At 41.1% G+C, this 15,606-nt stretch overlaps 1 protein-coding gene across 4 annotated transcripts in view; it reads left to right on the top strand.

Moving 5' to 3' along the window:
* Positions 1–12,434, top strand: part of col12a1a (collagen, type XII, alpha 1a) — a 61,942-nt gene extending 49,508 nt beyond the window's left edge. For 3 of the 4 annotated variants that reach the window (XM_030044499.1, XM_030044497.1, XM_030044496.1), the window contains 15 exons: positions 2,824–2,982; positions 3,280–3,357; positions 4,331–4,417; positions 4,965–5,018; positions 5,426–5,521; positions 6,003–6,056; positions 7,096–7,149; positions 7,467–7,520; positions 8,074–8,145; positions 8,456–8,491; positions 8,588–8,654; positions 8,755–8,937; positions 9,285–9,362; positions 10,697–10,867; positions 12,205–12,434. In XM_030044499.1, coding sequence (XP_029900359.1) covers positions 2,824–2,982; positions 3,280–3,357; positions 4,331–4,417; positions 4,965–5,018; positions 5,426–5,521; positions 6,003–6,056; positions 7,096–7,149; positions 7,467–7,520; positions 8,074–8,145; positions 8,456–8,491; positions 8,588–8,654; positions 8,755–8,937; positions 9,285–9,362; positions 10,697–10,867; positions 12,205–12,353 — 1,392 coding nt within the window. In that variant the 3' untranslated portion in view covers positions 12,354–12,434. Of the gene's footprint in view, positions 1–2,823; positions 2,983–3,279; positions 3,358–4,330; positions 4,418–4,964; positions 5,019–5,425; positions 5,522–6,002; positions 6,057–7,095; positions 7,150–7,466; positions 7,521–8,073; positions 8,146–8,455; positions 8,492–8,587; positions 8,655–8,754; positions 8,938–9,284; positions 9,363–10,696; positions 10,868–11,227 lie in introns of all 4 variants that reach the window. The other variant, XM_030044498.1, reaches the window with a different exon arrangement.
* Positions 12,435–15,606: the final 3,172 nt, after the last annotated feature.

Below are 15,606 nucleotides of genomic sequence, written 5' to 3'. Positions count from 1 at the left end.
TGGTCTGCTGAGTGAGTGCCACTAATGACTGCTGTGGTGGTGTGTTTTTTTTATATGTTGTCAGTGGTTTCCCAACACTTTGTCCATGCCTATTAGTGAGTGACCCTAGTGTGTGTGTGTTTGCGCTGACACTTCAGTGACCAGAGATGAGGTTTGTCACAACTGGGACAACCGGGCTATTGTTCAGAACACCATTTGTGACTCTGAGTCAAAGAAATTGACCAAATGTTGACCCTGAAGCATCGAGTTACCGATCCCTTCCGTATATAACTGTTTATATACTATGAGCGTCAGACAAGGCAGGAGCAGTTAAAAGTGTGTCTTTGCCTGGCATTAGGTTGTATCAAGATTTTAACACAAGTTTGGTCAAGGCCTTGCTGAACGTTAATTGCTCTTCTAAAGATTCAGCATTTCCAGGAGTGTTTCTTGCAAAAGTTGCATTAACCTACATCCACCCAATCCGTGCTCTCATCTGAACTGCACTTTCCATATTTGGTAAATGTTGAATGCATACTGTGTACTTTGATGCCTCTGTGCTGTGCCAGAGAGTGCAGACTGATTTGCCTTTTCTCTGTGGGCCTGTGAGTAAAAAGTAAGCCATGTCGGAGAGGTTGGGGTCTGTCTCACTGCTGGTTGAACATGTGGGAAAGCTCTCAAAGATGACTTCAACAGATGCTAGCCACTCTCTAGCCTACTGGGAAACCCCTTCCCACACACAAGGGGTGGGGGTCTTTAGAGGGATTTTTTCTCTTAGCCAACGAGAGGATATATTTCCATAACTCCTGGTGATTATTGGTACCCTTGTGGACCCATATAATCATAGCTACATTGTTGGAAGTTTGACCGTTTCAGTGTCCATAGCCCTTAAAATGTACAGGATCGACCCCATGCTGAAAAATACACAAACTTTATTGTTGTTTGAGAACTCTTGAACTCAGTTCTTCAAACTTTCCTTTCGGGGACTGGGTTGGGAAAGCCGTGCCAGTATATGCATGCGCTAATTGAGAGAGAAGTGGGTTTGAACAGAGATTTCTACAAAGCCACGGCAGCATATGACACTAGCTTTCAGTTCTTTATAGGCCTGATGGACATTTTGCCAGAACGCCCTGACTGCACTCTTTATTCTTCATTTGTGACAGCATGTCGTTGTAGACATAAAGACATATTCTTTCTGTGACCTGGCCAAGTAGAGTTAATGACACAAGAAACCACACTAAAACATCAGGAAATTATATATTAACTTTTCTAACCAGAGTAATACTCATTTGAGGCCAGGCTTGGAAAATTTCATTGTCTGTTCCATGTCCCAGACTGGACATGGGAGCTTAGTCTCTGGAATGATTAAATGAAAGTGATCAACCCAAATGGATATATTATCAGTTTAAACACTTTGTGCCTTGAATCAGCCATTTGATGGAGATTCCATACCGTGCATTTTCATTTCCTTTCGTTTTCAGTGAACACTAATTTGATCTTACTTGAATTTGTATGCAGATGACTCACACCACCTGCTCAGTAGTAGAATGGGGCATTCACAAAACTGTGACTGTGAAGCCCTCAAGGTGGAGGATTATAGAAATGGAGGGACAGCAAGGATGGAGCCAAGAACCATAAAATGGAATCAGATAGATCATGGAAATATATCAATGTAGTAGAGAGAGAGAGAAGACAACGCAGCCTGAAATGTTAGCATATGTAATCTATCTGTAGAGTGTTGACACAATGAAATGCAGTAAAACCCTCAATGTTTAGAACTAAAGTTAATGAGTGGAAGTTGTGCTCCATTGCAAAACCAGATCACTTGACAAAAAGTACCATTAACTGAGGTCACAATTACTAAAGTCAATTGACTAAAGTTTTTTTCTCGTGTTTATTTATTGGTCAGTGAGGTAATATATACATACTCATTATTTGCCATCCCAGTATATCACTGAAAGTTATTTTGGTAAGCCCTCAAGAGCATCATGGTATAATATATCCATTGCCAAGATCCTGGAATAAGCAACACCCTCTCCCCTTGCGGTCCACCAGATAGTCTGTTCTGTTGCCAAGGAAGTCAACTGTAATTTTGTGAGTGGTTGCCAAGAACTATGGCCTAGTCTGTGGTTGGTACGGCTTTGTATAAAGAAATGTTAGCTTGCTTTTTCTGTCAGAAAAAAAAGCTTGTCTGACTGTGCAGCAGAGGAGAATTTGCAACTGTGAAGGGAAAGTATGGAAAGTGTAGCACTTTTGATGGCACACCACTAATGGTATAATTTCAAGATGTGGAGCAAGGTTCCCAAGACAGGAAATTTCAAAATCTGGCTCTTTGTCACTGTATGTTGTTATACAATCACTGCTTATAGCTTAAAGTCTACATGGAAAGGGCAACTGTTCGATATTTCCTTTTTTAATGTTCCATTCATCACTAGAGGCAATGAACATGCGTTTTTGGCCAAATCAGTGACCACTCTGGGGTAGTATCAGAATCTGTAATTAACATAGTTCTGCAAAGACTAAACAATTTCTGAAATCTAGTAATTATGTGGAATACAGTATCAGCATTTTTATAAGCATCAGACAACATGGCTCACAGAGGTTCAATGAGGTTGTTCCTAGCCCAATGGATTGCAGTTTGTCAAAGAATTTCTCATCTGTTCTAAAGGGCATTCATGCCCCTTCCAAAGAGAAATGAATGCCAAACCCTGCTTCTCAAAAGCTCTAAATGTTCTTAGTACTGTTTGCCAAGCAATTGTATTGCAACAAAGTTGGCAGTTCTTGAGTATTGAAAAGACAAGAATGGTTTGTTAACAGTGCCCTCTCTCCATCCTGTCTCTCCTGCAGCTCCACATCAGCATCTCCCCAGAGAAAGTCAAGCTCAACGTGGACTGCCAAGAGGTGGCAGAGAAGCCCATCAAGCAGGCCAACAACATCTCTCTGGATGGATATGAAGTGCTTGGCAAAATGAGCAGGTCTGGAGGCGGAAGGAGGCAATCTGCAACAGTAAGTCAAAAAACGCAAACTTGTTAAAAATGCGAAGGCTTGGAAAAACAAGTTTGTTGGAAGCTCTCACAACTTTCCAAAGATTTAATACCAAAAACCTCTTGTGCGTTGATGCACAATTAAGACCTAACAATTCCCAGTGTCTGTTCACAGGATGAAAGGCTGCATCTCACTCTCATCTTTCTGAGGTCCTCACTCTTGGTTTGCTAGGGCCTGTTTTTGAAGATGTGCCTTTTCCTCCTGAATGGAAGCCATTTGTAACACCCCTCAGAGTTTCTCCCTTTCTCTGTTTTGTAGTTCCAGCTCCAGATGTTCGATATTGTCTGCAGCTTGAGCTGGACCAGCCGAGACAGATGTTGCGACCTGCCCGCCACAGTAAGAGCATGTTTCATTTTAGCATCTTTTGGAAGGTGTTGTCTTTGTCCCTCAGTCCCAAGTCGCTGTCCAGTCTGTTTAATTTAAATGCAGTCCATAGGCTTACAAAAGTGATATTTTGCCAGATTTCCTTTACATGTTGTATTCATTTAATCCTAAAAAATGCACTCTTGGATGGAGTAGAAAGATGAATAGTGCACTATACTTTTTTGCTTCTCCTACTCTCCTACTACTCTAACATATACATGCATGCTTTTTAGAGGCTTTATAGTTTAGGATACTTAAGATATATATACTGTAAATGCTGCTTTGTAGTCAATTAGGCTAAATACAGTGCTGAGAACTAGCCTACTGAAATAAATAAAGAAAGAAACTGCCTCATCTGAACTGAATAGAACATTGTATCCTGTGTAATTGCTGTAATCAGATGTTGCCAGTATGCCCTCCAACTTACATGAAAACAACTGCTCCTTTAGATGACAGAGCAGACAGTAAATCACATTCATTTGTAATATGTTAAATACCGGATGCATGTGCATTTAGCCAATTATAAGTCATTTGTGTATAATTTGCATCAGATATTAATGCATCATGTCAGTGATTGCAGCGTTATATAACTTGTTATGTCAAATATTAATTTCCCAAAATATGGAAAGATTTTCAGCTGTCATGAAGGATTCTGTCCCAAACCCCCATACTGACTTTACCGAATCCAGTCACATTTCAGCATGAGCCACTGTTCCATCATGACCTTTGCAGGCTTTCTAATCTGTCTCCTCCTCTTAGACTCCAAAGAAAGTCAACGGCACTGTTTGCCAGGACAATGTCATTAAATTAGATCAAGAATTTTCATTTTTTATCCTCTTATTCCTTGTATTTTGTTGGTTGCCAGGACATGGTCCCATTTAGGAAATGGTGTCAAAACGACCTTACCAGGACTAAATAATATTTTCTTCTCCCTCATCCATTTCAGAGAGATGAGGCCAAGTGCCCATCGCTTCCCCACTCCTGCACATGCGCACAGGACAGCATTGGCCCTCAGGGACCTCCCGGACCTTCGGTAAAGACATTACACATCTCACCATCCATTCCTCCTTGTCTCTCTGCACCTCCTCTGTATCTGTCTGTCCTTCCCTGATTGCAAAGGCATTCTCAGAGGTAATCCATGTTTTGATGATGATGATGATACCATACTTCTCTCTGATGATCCAGACAGAGAGGCAATAACCAGTTGTCTTAAAGCAAAGACAATAGTCCCACAATACAGGGCTATGTAGTGTTTATTACTTGTTTTTATGTTGTGCAGTGCGGGCCTAATAAGACTTAGCACATCCTTAATATCCGGATTGGCATATTTTTTTCCTTTGGAAAGAAAAATCCAGAGGGGTTAACATGCAGTGAGGTGTGGGCTTAGGAGGAAGTGTCAAAGGATAAATACCCGTTGGAAAAACAACCGTAAAAGCCTTGCAGAGAACTCTGGAATATGTGCTCAGTTAACCTCACTAAGCTCCACTGAGGATTTTGTATAGCTTGGGGTTTTAGGGCCTGTGGAATCTGCTCCTGTTGTTACACTCATTCTCTGTCTCTGATTCTCCTTTCTTTCCCAGGGCAGCCCCGGTACTAAGGGACCGCGAGGAGAGAGAGGAGAAAGTGGCCCAGCTGTAAGTTGAATCTGAAAGCACTTGAAGTGTTTTTTTTTTTTTTTTTACATTTTTATCAGCGGTTGTTTGCAGGGTTTGAATTCTTCTGAGTTCATATCCAACGAAGCCTGCTTATGTTACCAATAATGCCAAACCTAAAGGCAACTTAAAATAAGTCTTGTGGTATTTCAGCAGCTATTACTGCTGAACTGCACTGTACTACATTAGCAAGCACTGTCAGACAAAGCAGACTGCTCACATCTGAATTCACTTATTGAATACTGCTGTATATTTCCCTCTACTTGATTTAAAGGGAGCCTATGTCAACTAGTCTGAAAGGCCATTTCTCAATACTGTTAACGGTTCATTGTTTCTATCTGTACTTAGACAAAGGCTGTGTTTTGTTTTGTGTTTGGGCAATACTGTAGGGTTCAATGGGTCCACGCGGTGAGCCAGGGCTTGCAGGTCCAATGGGACCACCAGGTCCACAAGGCCCTAACGGACTGTCTCTACCTGGAGAACCTGTGAGTCAAGTTTGTTTACACCATAAAAGCTCCATATATTATTCATACATTTCCTGAGATACACAGCAAGTTGTGTAGAAGTAGTTTTGTGCCAGTGGCAGTTTGAATGTTCAGGATATGGATCAACCACCATGGTTAGCTTCACTCATGATTGGTGGATATATTTATAAATTTACAGTTTGTGGGGAAAGTGTAGCACAGCTGAAATATTCTTTGTTAGTAATCCACCAATGACTGGGGTTCACACATAAAATTGTATTAGTATTACAATCCTTGGGTCGCTATTAATTCTAACCAGGCAGCTAAGCTTCATCCAGATTTTCTTACGTCAAGATGTTCTTGTAACTAAAAGTATGAAATCAATCACAATTACAATCTAAGTGGATGAGACAAAGACCAAAGGAGTCAGATTATCTGCCAAGTGTTTTACCTCATGTTCTTAACTCTAACCTGTGTATTCATCTTCCCCCTCTGTCCTCAGGGTCGGCCCGGACCAAAAGGAGATCCCGGAGACCCAGGCCTGCCTGGCCTGCAAGTAAGTACTATTCTCTCATTTTCTTCCCCAGCTGTGGTTTATGAACAGGAAACGGCAGACTATCCATGGACAGCAGCATTGCTACTGGAGCCTGGAATCAGTCCACATGGAGGGGTTGAAACCACACTCAAAGTGGGAGGTAGACCATGCCATCTCCAGGGAGACCCAGACTCTTAAAATCAACCCTTTGACTGACACACAGTAGAAGGCCAGTGATGCAGTTAAATTATTCTGTAACATAGACTCATGTTACCAATGGGAAATGAGGACTGGAAAATCTTCTTCCCCAACCTGGTAATTGAAGATGATGAGGATTTAGTAAAGACTCAGCAATTGTTGAGAAGTTTGAACATCTTTTACTTGCATATTATCATGGGGACTTTGGACCAAAGAGAAGTCTAACAAGATCAGTCTCACAATTGGATTACCGTAACCCTCAAAGTTCCCACTGACGTCTTGAATGTGCCCTTGAATGTTCTTTGGATTATGGATATCATTGCTATATAATGTCCAAAAGCAATGGAAACTTCACATTTGAAGTTAAGCTTGGCTTCGTCATAATGTTGTATACACATTTTACATTAAATGGTTGTTTGGCATTTTTAGGAGATCCATATGGTTTCTGAAGGCCATTTTTGATTGGGCTGGCATTGCATTGTTATGTCTGTCATTCAGCCAACTCCATCATGTAGGGAGAACTTCATCGCTGGTTATTCTGGCCCCTGAAAAAGGGAATTCAGACAGGGAAGGAACACAAGTCCATACAAGGATGTGTAGAGCGTCAGTGCACTGTGGGCAGTATCATGTTAGTTACTTCAGACAGTCAAGTCAGTATAACACCATTGTCTTTACATTTCTAGTAAACATCATATGTCAGCAAACAAGAATAAAATAGTTACAGTTTTGAGAAACTATCAAGGACATCTTTGGCTGCATCCCTGGGAAATATTGTTCTAGTTCTACAGAGGCATTTGGGAGCTCTATCAATGTGCTGGTCCTGATCATTAGCATTTGATTAAGTGTTTTTGCTTTTTCCCAGGGTCCCTCTGGGCATCCTGGCCGCTTAGGCCCCGTTGGACCAAGTGGAGTACGGGTAAGATCTACCTCCAGTCATGCTTCATGGACACACTGTGTTGAATACCTGCAAATACATCCAACACTTACTTAAACAGGTTTTACATGTGAGCACCTACTCAGCACACAAAAGTGCTATCAATAGTTTTACAGCCGCATGTTCTCACTTGCGTCACCCATAATCTGGTACATGGTAATTTATTTTCCAGCAGGATTTTCAGTATAAAGACAGACTTGGGGCTGAAACCAATATAACTCCTTGACACTGATATATTGCATAAATAGGGTCCCTGGTGTATTGTACCCCACATGTAATGGTATGTTTTTTTTACACAGGGACCACCAGGAAAGGAGGGACCATCTGGACCCAGAGGCCCACCAGGACCAATGGTGAGTGTGTGTTTGTCTGTATGTCTGTTTTGTACAGACAAGAGACGTAAATATCCCTTAGAGCGTGCCGTATTTCCTGATATATCTACAACAATTACTCCTCTGGCTCCGCAGTTGCACTCCGCTGGAACGGCACATAAAAAAAAGCAGACTATGGTCTCTAGGCCCCTCCACTGTTATGAGAATGGAGCATGCATCTCATTTTCTTTTTCTGTGGTTTTAGAATGTCTGTGTATACTTAATGCTGCTAAGGCAACATGCCAGTATTGTATTCACATGCGCTATACCATTCTGACTGCTCCAGGGGCTATTCGCTGTGGCTGGTGTGCATCCCATTGTGTATGTGTTTGTGTGTGTGTGTGCGCGTGTGTGTCTTTCCATCTCCCCTTGTTCTTGGCACAAAGTACTGCATGCCTCTGCTGCAGATGTTAAAGCATACATCCTAACTTAAAGCTTGTTACACAACAGTTAATAGGGAGCAGAAGTTAACTGGTGCAATTATGTTTACTGTGCAGTAACTTAAGATCAACATTATTCTTTCTGTCTGTCTCAGGGAAGCCCTGGAAATCCAGGAACACCAGGAATTACTGGGAAACCAGGGAAACCAGGAGAAACAGGAAACCCAGTATGTATTACATGACACAACACAAGTTTCTATTCACATGAGGATACAATTTAGTTTGCAGTGAGAACAGGATGACCCTGATGAGCTGGGATGATGGTTATTGTGGACCTTTTAGTACAGGCTGAGGATGACTCTCTTTGGTGACTCTGCTATTGTTGGGATGAATTCACTTCACATGAATCAGATGTGTTGCTGAAAGAGCCTAATGTTAAATGTAAACCATTTGTATTTTTGATTCATTTATTGTGTCATATGTTACTGCAAATGTCTTTTTTTTTTTTGCTGATAATATTGTTCTTCTTTTTAACAGGGACCAGTTGGCATGAAAGGAGAAAAGGGAGAGAGAGTATGTAATAAGTTTTTTCAAGAAATTATACATCATTGTGTCAAGACTTGGGAAGAGCAATACCAACTTTTTTATGAAAATGTCTTTGTTTTCTAGGGAGACTTTGCATCCCAGAACATGATGCGCTCCATTGCAAGACAAGTTTGTGAACAGCTTGTCAACAGTGAGCAAAACATTTCTTAACATAATGGGAATTTTATAATGATTATAAATCCCACACAGATTTTTTGGTTTTTACAGATGGTTTTGTTCTTCCTTTGCAGGCCAAATGAGCAGAATTGATATGATGCTCAACCAGATTCCCTCTGGCTACCGAAGCAACACTCCAGGGCCACCTGGCCCTCCTGGCCCTCCTGGCAGCCAGGGATCTCGCGGAGAGCCTGGCCAGCCTGGCCGAAGTGGCTTCCCAGGAAGTCCAGGTTTACCTGGAAACCAAGGAGAACGAGGTACATTTACTGCTCTTCTCAACTTCACTTTATTTTGAATTGGTGTCGAGCTGCAACCAGTGAAATAATAAGAAGTGAGAAATGAAATAATTAAGGACGTGGTGACAGTCATCATGAGACTGTAGAGCAGATCTTGCATGAAGGGAATAAAGTTATTGCATTACCTTGTGTAGTGTAAACGAGGAGAATAAGTTAGTGTGACAAAATATTCTTTCGTTATGCTTCCCTTTGCCTGTGCTTCTTAGATTTCAACTCACTTCCAGATAGGAGGATTAGTAGTTTTCCAGTGGAGATGCTCTGTTCATCTTTTGGCGATACTGATTTCTCTTCTTCTGGCTGGTTTTTAGGTTTGCCAGGAGAGAAGGGAGAAAGAGGATCTCCTGGAACAGGAATGAGAGGACAAAGAGGACTGAGTGGTCCACCAGGTAACAGATTTAGTTGTTGTCTCCATTTTTTAGGTGAAGTAGCCCATCTCAGACTCTTTTTATATGTTTTTTCCATTGCAAGTAAAAGTGAAGACAGATGCAAAGCCCAGTGCTTGAGGCTACCATGCGCCATCTCTCATTACAATGAAGCATGGAACATAAGCATCCTCCTGAAGGCTTTTTGTGGAACAGTGTTCTCCTGCAGCTGGAGACAGTGTGCCGATCTCACACTGCTCGCTTCCAGCTTTTTGTACACATAGTTTCAACCCAGTTCCACAGTGACAGCTTTTTCACCGTATTTGTGCACTTTTCTTTGACATGGAGAACTCCCCGCAGTCCTCTTAAAATGACAGATTCCAACGAGAGATTTATTTATGTGTCTCAGCAACCTTTGTTGGGGCAGCTGTACTGCATAAATTCTTGACAAACACCCTAAACATTTTCTCAATTCTTTCCTCTCTTAAGGATTTATGTCTTGTGTATATTAGATTGTCCAAACATCATTAAAGTTCTTCCACATTGAAAGCTCTTGAACAGCATAGGATAGTAAGTCCAATGATTGGTGGAAATGTCATAATATGAATGCCATGTATCCAAAATCATCATTATGGAAGGATTTTTATGCATCTAGCATTTTGCCAGTCTTTGGTCAGTCTTCTCTTCGGGCCATGGCACGGTTCTAGAAACAACTGGAATTCTCGATTCCGTATTGAAAGTTGATATTTGAGTAATTCGTTGGTGCGGAAAAAACCATAAACCCATTCTCAGTTGCAACTGGTTTCCAATCTGTTTTCTCCATGCTTACCACCTCAGAGGATTTCCTGTCCTTGGGGAGAATATTGGAAAACAGCATGCAGCATCTATTGATGTCTGTCCCACAGTGGCATATACTGTCATGTCTGTTTCTGTGAATGAAGTGAGAACCAACTGAGAGACCAGTAGGAGGAAGTCCACACTGATGACTCACTCCTGTGTGTATGTGTGAGAGAATCAGATTGTTGTACAATGAGCTTTCTTGGTGGCTTCATTGACAACACATGGGCTCACTTAAGGGAGTCAAAGAGAGAGAGAGTGGGGGAAAATTCCACTCTGAGTTTTTACCGTCTAGACAGACGGGGCCATGGGGTAACTCCACACAGCCCCTGACTACTGCTTTTATTTTTTTGGTCAAGCGTTTTAATTGAGCCGTTGAAAAAATTTAAATTACAGTGCTACAACCCAGTGTTGCCCCTACCATTTGCTAGGAGATTTATGGGTGATGTCAGTGGGCTCTGTGCTGTGCTCGGCGAAGCCTCACTGACGAAACTGTGCTCACCTTCCCTCTCCACTTGCAGGGCCACCAGGCGAGTCAAGAACAGGCCCCCCAGGCCCCTCAGGCTCCGCTGGGCCTCGTGGACCTCCAGGTCGCCAGGGTACTCCAGGGGTGAGGGGACCACCTGGCCCCCCTGGCTACTGCGACTCCTCTCAGTGTGTCGGCATTCCTTACAATGGACAAGGATACCCAGGTACACTCACTGTTATGTAGGCCCGGCATGGCACTATGTAAGATAAAGACTAAGTGTATGCATACTAATTTCATTTGCAACTCAATGCACTACTTATTGCTTTGAAAATGTATGGAAATATGAATATAAGGGTTCCAAATTATTGATCTTTGAAAAAAAAAATAGTGAATTTCATTTTTTTAAGCATAAGAAGTTTAATTGGGAACCACTATATTCCAAGAAATCCATACATTTGATATACAATATTGAAACTGGCATGTAAAGCATTCTACTTAGTAGTCTATGATCACTTATATAGAATGAGATGCTCATAACTTTGTTCCACAGAGATGACTCACACCCTCTTTGAACTATTTCCAGGTTCGGCATAGTAAACAATCTAGGTCGCCTGTGCTGCTTACACTTTGAAGTCCTGTTTCTGAGATGTTTGCCCATTTGCTAAGGGGCATGTAAGGATAATCACCATGGACATAATTAATGAACAACATAAAAGCAAACGATAAATCAAAAACAGAAAGGAGTGGACTGGCACTAACATCATCTCACAGCTACAAGCTACAGTGATGGCAACCTACTGGCCTGTTTGCATCTTGAACCAAAATCCGATGGGGGAAAAAAACAGAGAGAGGGCATTTCTACGAAGGAAGGAGCATGTACAAAAACCCACCCAAAGCAACTACTAACAACAAGTGGATTTTTATAACTGAGGCAGTATTAATGTAGAGGTGATATCTGTAAATAAACTAATGTTTTGCCTTGTAAATGATTTATGAACCACAACATTTCACTAAAAAAAAAAAATCATGTTAACATCTGTTTTGAGCTTGTGCCTTATAACCCTCTGCTTACTTACTGCCAGCATAACCCCTGTTTACAATGCCTTAAGTGATTTAAACAGCTAAGTGCTCTGGTCCAGACTGAAGCATGTTCCATTTGTACATTTTATCATCATGTTGTTTGTGTACGTTGGCCAAATCAGTGCTAAATGTTGCTGTCCTGCCATTTCCATTTATCTTTTTAATATCATGTGGTTATTTTTACTCAATGGTGTGCCATTATTATCTTATCCCTTGATGGGTTATTATTGTAAATTTCCTTGCAATATTTTGAAGCAGTTTTTTTTTTTTTTTTTTTTTTTTTTTTTTTTGTTACTTTGTATGGTTTGAACAAGCAATAAAATTTTTGAGGCTTCCTAGAAATAGTAAGAAGCCGTTCAGTAGCTTGACATTTTAGGGCATTTTAGGAAGTCCATAGCGTCGTGCAATATAATTTAAATTGTGCATGTGAAAGATTGTAGAAGGAACACTTTTTGATTGGCCAAACCAAATATTTTCTAGCCAACCGCTACGAGCCTGAACCTGAGGTAGTGTCTATACCTGTGGAGCCAGCCGAAGAATATGAGACTATACAATCACCCGGTTACTCACGAAACCAACGAGGAAAGAGGTCACTACCAAGAGACGATACAGAGAGAATAGCGTCATAGCTACAAAAAGTGTTATACTGAAATATCTTACATGATCACATATGTGAGAATGAAGTTATGTTGAGAAAATCTTTAAAAACTTTAAAAAAAAATGGGAAAACTTTTTCGAGAACTCGTGGGTTTGATACCCCTGGCTTTATTGAGCATATATTTTTGGCAACATGAGAAAGTTAAGCAAGATGAATACAAAACCAAATGTTCTTTCATTACAAAACCTGTGTGCTTGCTAAGCGTTCCCTTAATTGTCTCTGCTTGTAATATAACTGCATCAACTGTTTATCCCGAGTCCAACTTGTAATGCACTAATCATGTGAAAAATCAGCAAACATGTCAAGGGAATTATGTGTGTATTCAGAATGCCCCATGTATTTTTTTTTAACAGTCAAAAGCAAATTTCACTATGTAAAGCTGTTTGCCATACTCTTCTATCAATAGCAGGACAATTGATGTTATTCCATTACATTTACATACGCCTCCCAAAGATTGTTCAGTGGGTTTGATAAGGCCTGTAAACCAAATGTTACTCTGACTTATTGTAACAAAACACACTTCTTCTTCTTCTTCTTTTTTTTTTTTTTTTTAAACTGAAGGTGGAATTGCATGTCTGTGTTGTATATTTACTGAGGAGATCTAAACCAGAATATAGTTGTTGTTTTGTACCAATGCAGTTGGGAGTTGCTTGCAAGACTATGGACATAGAATTGCTTTTCTCATGTTTTAACTGCACATTTTGTGAAATTCCACAGCCTTATTTTTCTTATTTATTTCTGAAACAGAAGAGGCATTTTTCAATAAAACTACTGAAAATGTAGAGTTTGTTTCAGTCGTCCCATCATTTATGTCTTTCGTTGATGACTCTTGACCTAATCACAGCAGTGGGAAAAGCCTGTTTACCAGAGGATGACCAGTAAAGTAAATAGTCACATCATTACCATAACAGAGGCTTCCTCCACTCAGATCTCATTGAGGAATGATCTTCCTTATGTGCTGAATTCTCAAGTAAATATATTAGATTTGGCCTTGACTGACAGAACCTGGTGTTCCAAATACAAGGCAGTGAGAAGTATGCTTTGAAATGTGAACTTTTCGCCTTGTTTTGTCAGTCAAAAATATTTTGAGCGATTCAGAATGTGAGTCTGTATAAGGGCAACAAGTCGTGGGAGGAGGAGAGAGCGTGGCGAGATATCAGACGAATTTCTCTAAAATTGCGAAACATTCCTAAGACAGGGAGCTGCTTCACAGCTTGTTAAGTGCACTGGGATTTTTGTTGTTTAGTGAAGTTGTAAAGATTGTGTGTGGAGTGCCATGAGGAAACTACGTGAAGGAGATCAGGCTGATACTAGACCTGGAAAAATCACATAGATTTCCATTTATTAGGCATATCTAATAGGGAAAAATAAGAGATGGATGAGGTAAGGAACAACTGACGCCATTTTTTATTCATCCTGATGAAGGGGGGAGTTCCACACAAAATGCCAGAGATAACAACTGGAGGCGTAATATCAAGGTCAAGATCACCACCACAAGCTGACATGGGAGAATTCCTCCTTGGAAACCCCTCAGCCCCGCGTTCTTTGATTACTCTCCTGCTTCCTGGTGCATGCACGCGATGTGTGAAGCAGTTCCGCGAAAGCCTTTAATTTAGCATCTCAGATCCTGAGGTAAATTTGACACAGGTGTATATTTTATGGGTTTTAGAATGCTTGCAGGTAAGGTGTGAGTCTCTGAGCAGCTGGTAAATGTTAGTCATAAATTCTGTAAAGGCACATGAGAACAAATCTCTCAATACTTCGTCTCGTGTGGAAGAGTGTCTAGCTTTAAGTGGGTGCCCTGGTCACCATCGGGATACATGTGTTTCAGTTGTCTGCAGTGTTATGCTGATAGTATTTTATTGGGAGGAAAACTCATTTTGCATAACATGGCCCTGGACCTTCCTCCAGCTCCCACCACCACTCAACAGACTTACATGTATTTTCTGCGATCCAGAAGTTTTACTATGAAGCTTACTTTTTATTTATAAGGTTCACCACAGAATCGATCTCCCTGAAAAACACCTGTTTTGAGAGATACTTTGGTTGCACACACCGCACCATTTCTCAACACCAGGTACTCATTTGAGGTTTAAAGTCAGTACACAAAGATGATGCAGGAGCCAGTGAGTCCAGTTTTTCCCCAACCACAATCATTCATACCATACCAAGAAATCATGAAACTCTGTTGTCGTCACTGATCCGTCCTGTCTGGTACCATCATGCAGCTACTCTGTCTGCTTTCTGTCTGCTGATTTCTTCAAATCTGTTGACAATCCCGCGTGCATCTGTGATCACTTTGTGGCAGGAGTTTCAAGTGGGCCGTGCTCCAGACTCTGTGGTTGTTATGGAGCTCGGCTAACTCCCTGTTTAAGTTCCAGTTGTCCCCTCTCAATGTCAGGCAAAGCATCATGCAGTTCAGATGCTATAGATTGCCATAGCAAGCCTGAGATTTCCAAAGGAAGGGGTAAATACTCATTTGGACATTTCTTAATTAAATAATGATAGTGTGAGTGCATGTGCAGACAGAATCATTTACAACTGAAACCACTGGCACTGGAAGATGTTTTGAGCCCTGCGATAAAGTCTGGAGGCCGATGGTGGCCAATTTTTTTCTCTGTGCAAGAGATCACCAGTCATAGCCTCACAGTGAGAAACACTGTCAAATTCTTACCATATGGTTCATAAATGTAATGGGAAACGGGATGATGAAACTTTAATATAGTATAAGTCTGGTCAGATTTCACTCCATGACGTTTCTCATAATGCTTTGATGTACAGTTATAGAAGATCAGACATTCCCCAAGTGTCCTGAACACACCATCAACTTTCAAAGGCTCCTCGCACCGCCGCAGGATGACAGCACCAAATTTGTATGAGCCCTGTGACGTGACATCAGCCTCGTTGGCACATCAAAAACACACCCGGTGAACGGAGGTTCAAAGGAGGCAAAACCTCACCGCTGTGATATTCCCACCACTTTCTGATTTACTGCCGAAGTGAGAGTTTTCAGAATTTTCCTTGTATCTTTGTTAAACAATTTACAGTTCATTGCACACCATTTATCAAGCGCCCCGATTTACAGTGAATTCTGGCAAGGCGCTTTATGAGGATTTAATACCATAATGATAACAGAATGGAACCATGCATTGGCATTTTGACAGCACATAAGAGAAATGAACCCCAGTACTGAAAAGTAATCATATGTGATTGAGAAGTAAAAT

This window comes from Myripristis murdjan, chromosome 22, assembly GCF_902150065.1.
Source record: "Myripristis murdjan chromosome 22, fMyrMur1.1, whole genome shotgun sequence".
Classification (NCBI taxonomy): Eukaryota; Metazoa; Chordata; class Actinopteri; order Holocentriformes; family Holocentridae; genus Myripristis; species Myripristis murdjan.
This window is presented reverse-complemented; position numbering and strand designations above follow the sequence as displayed.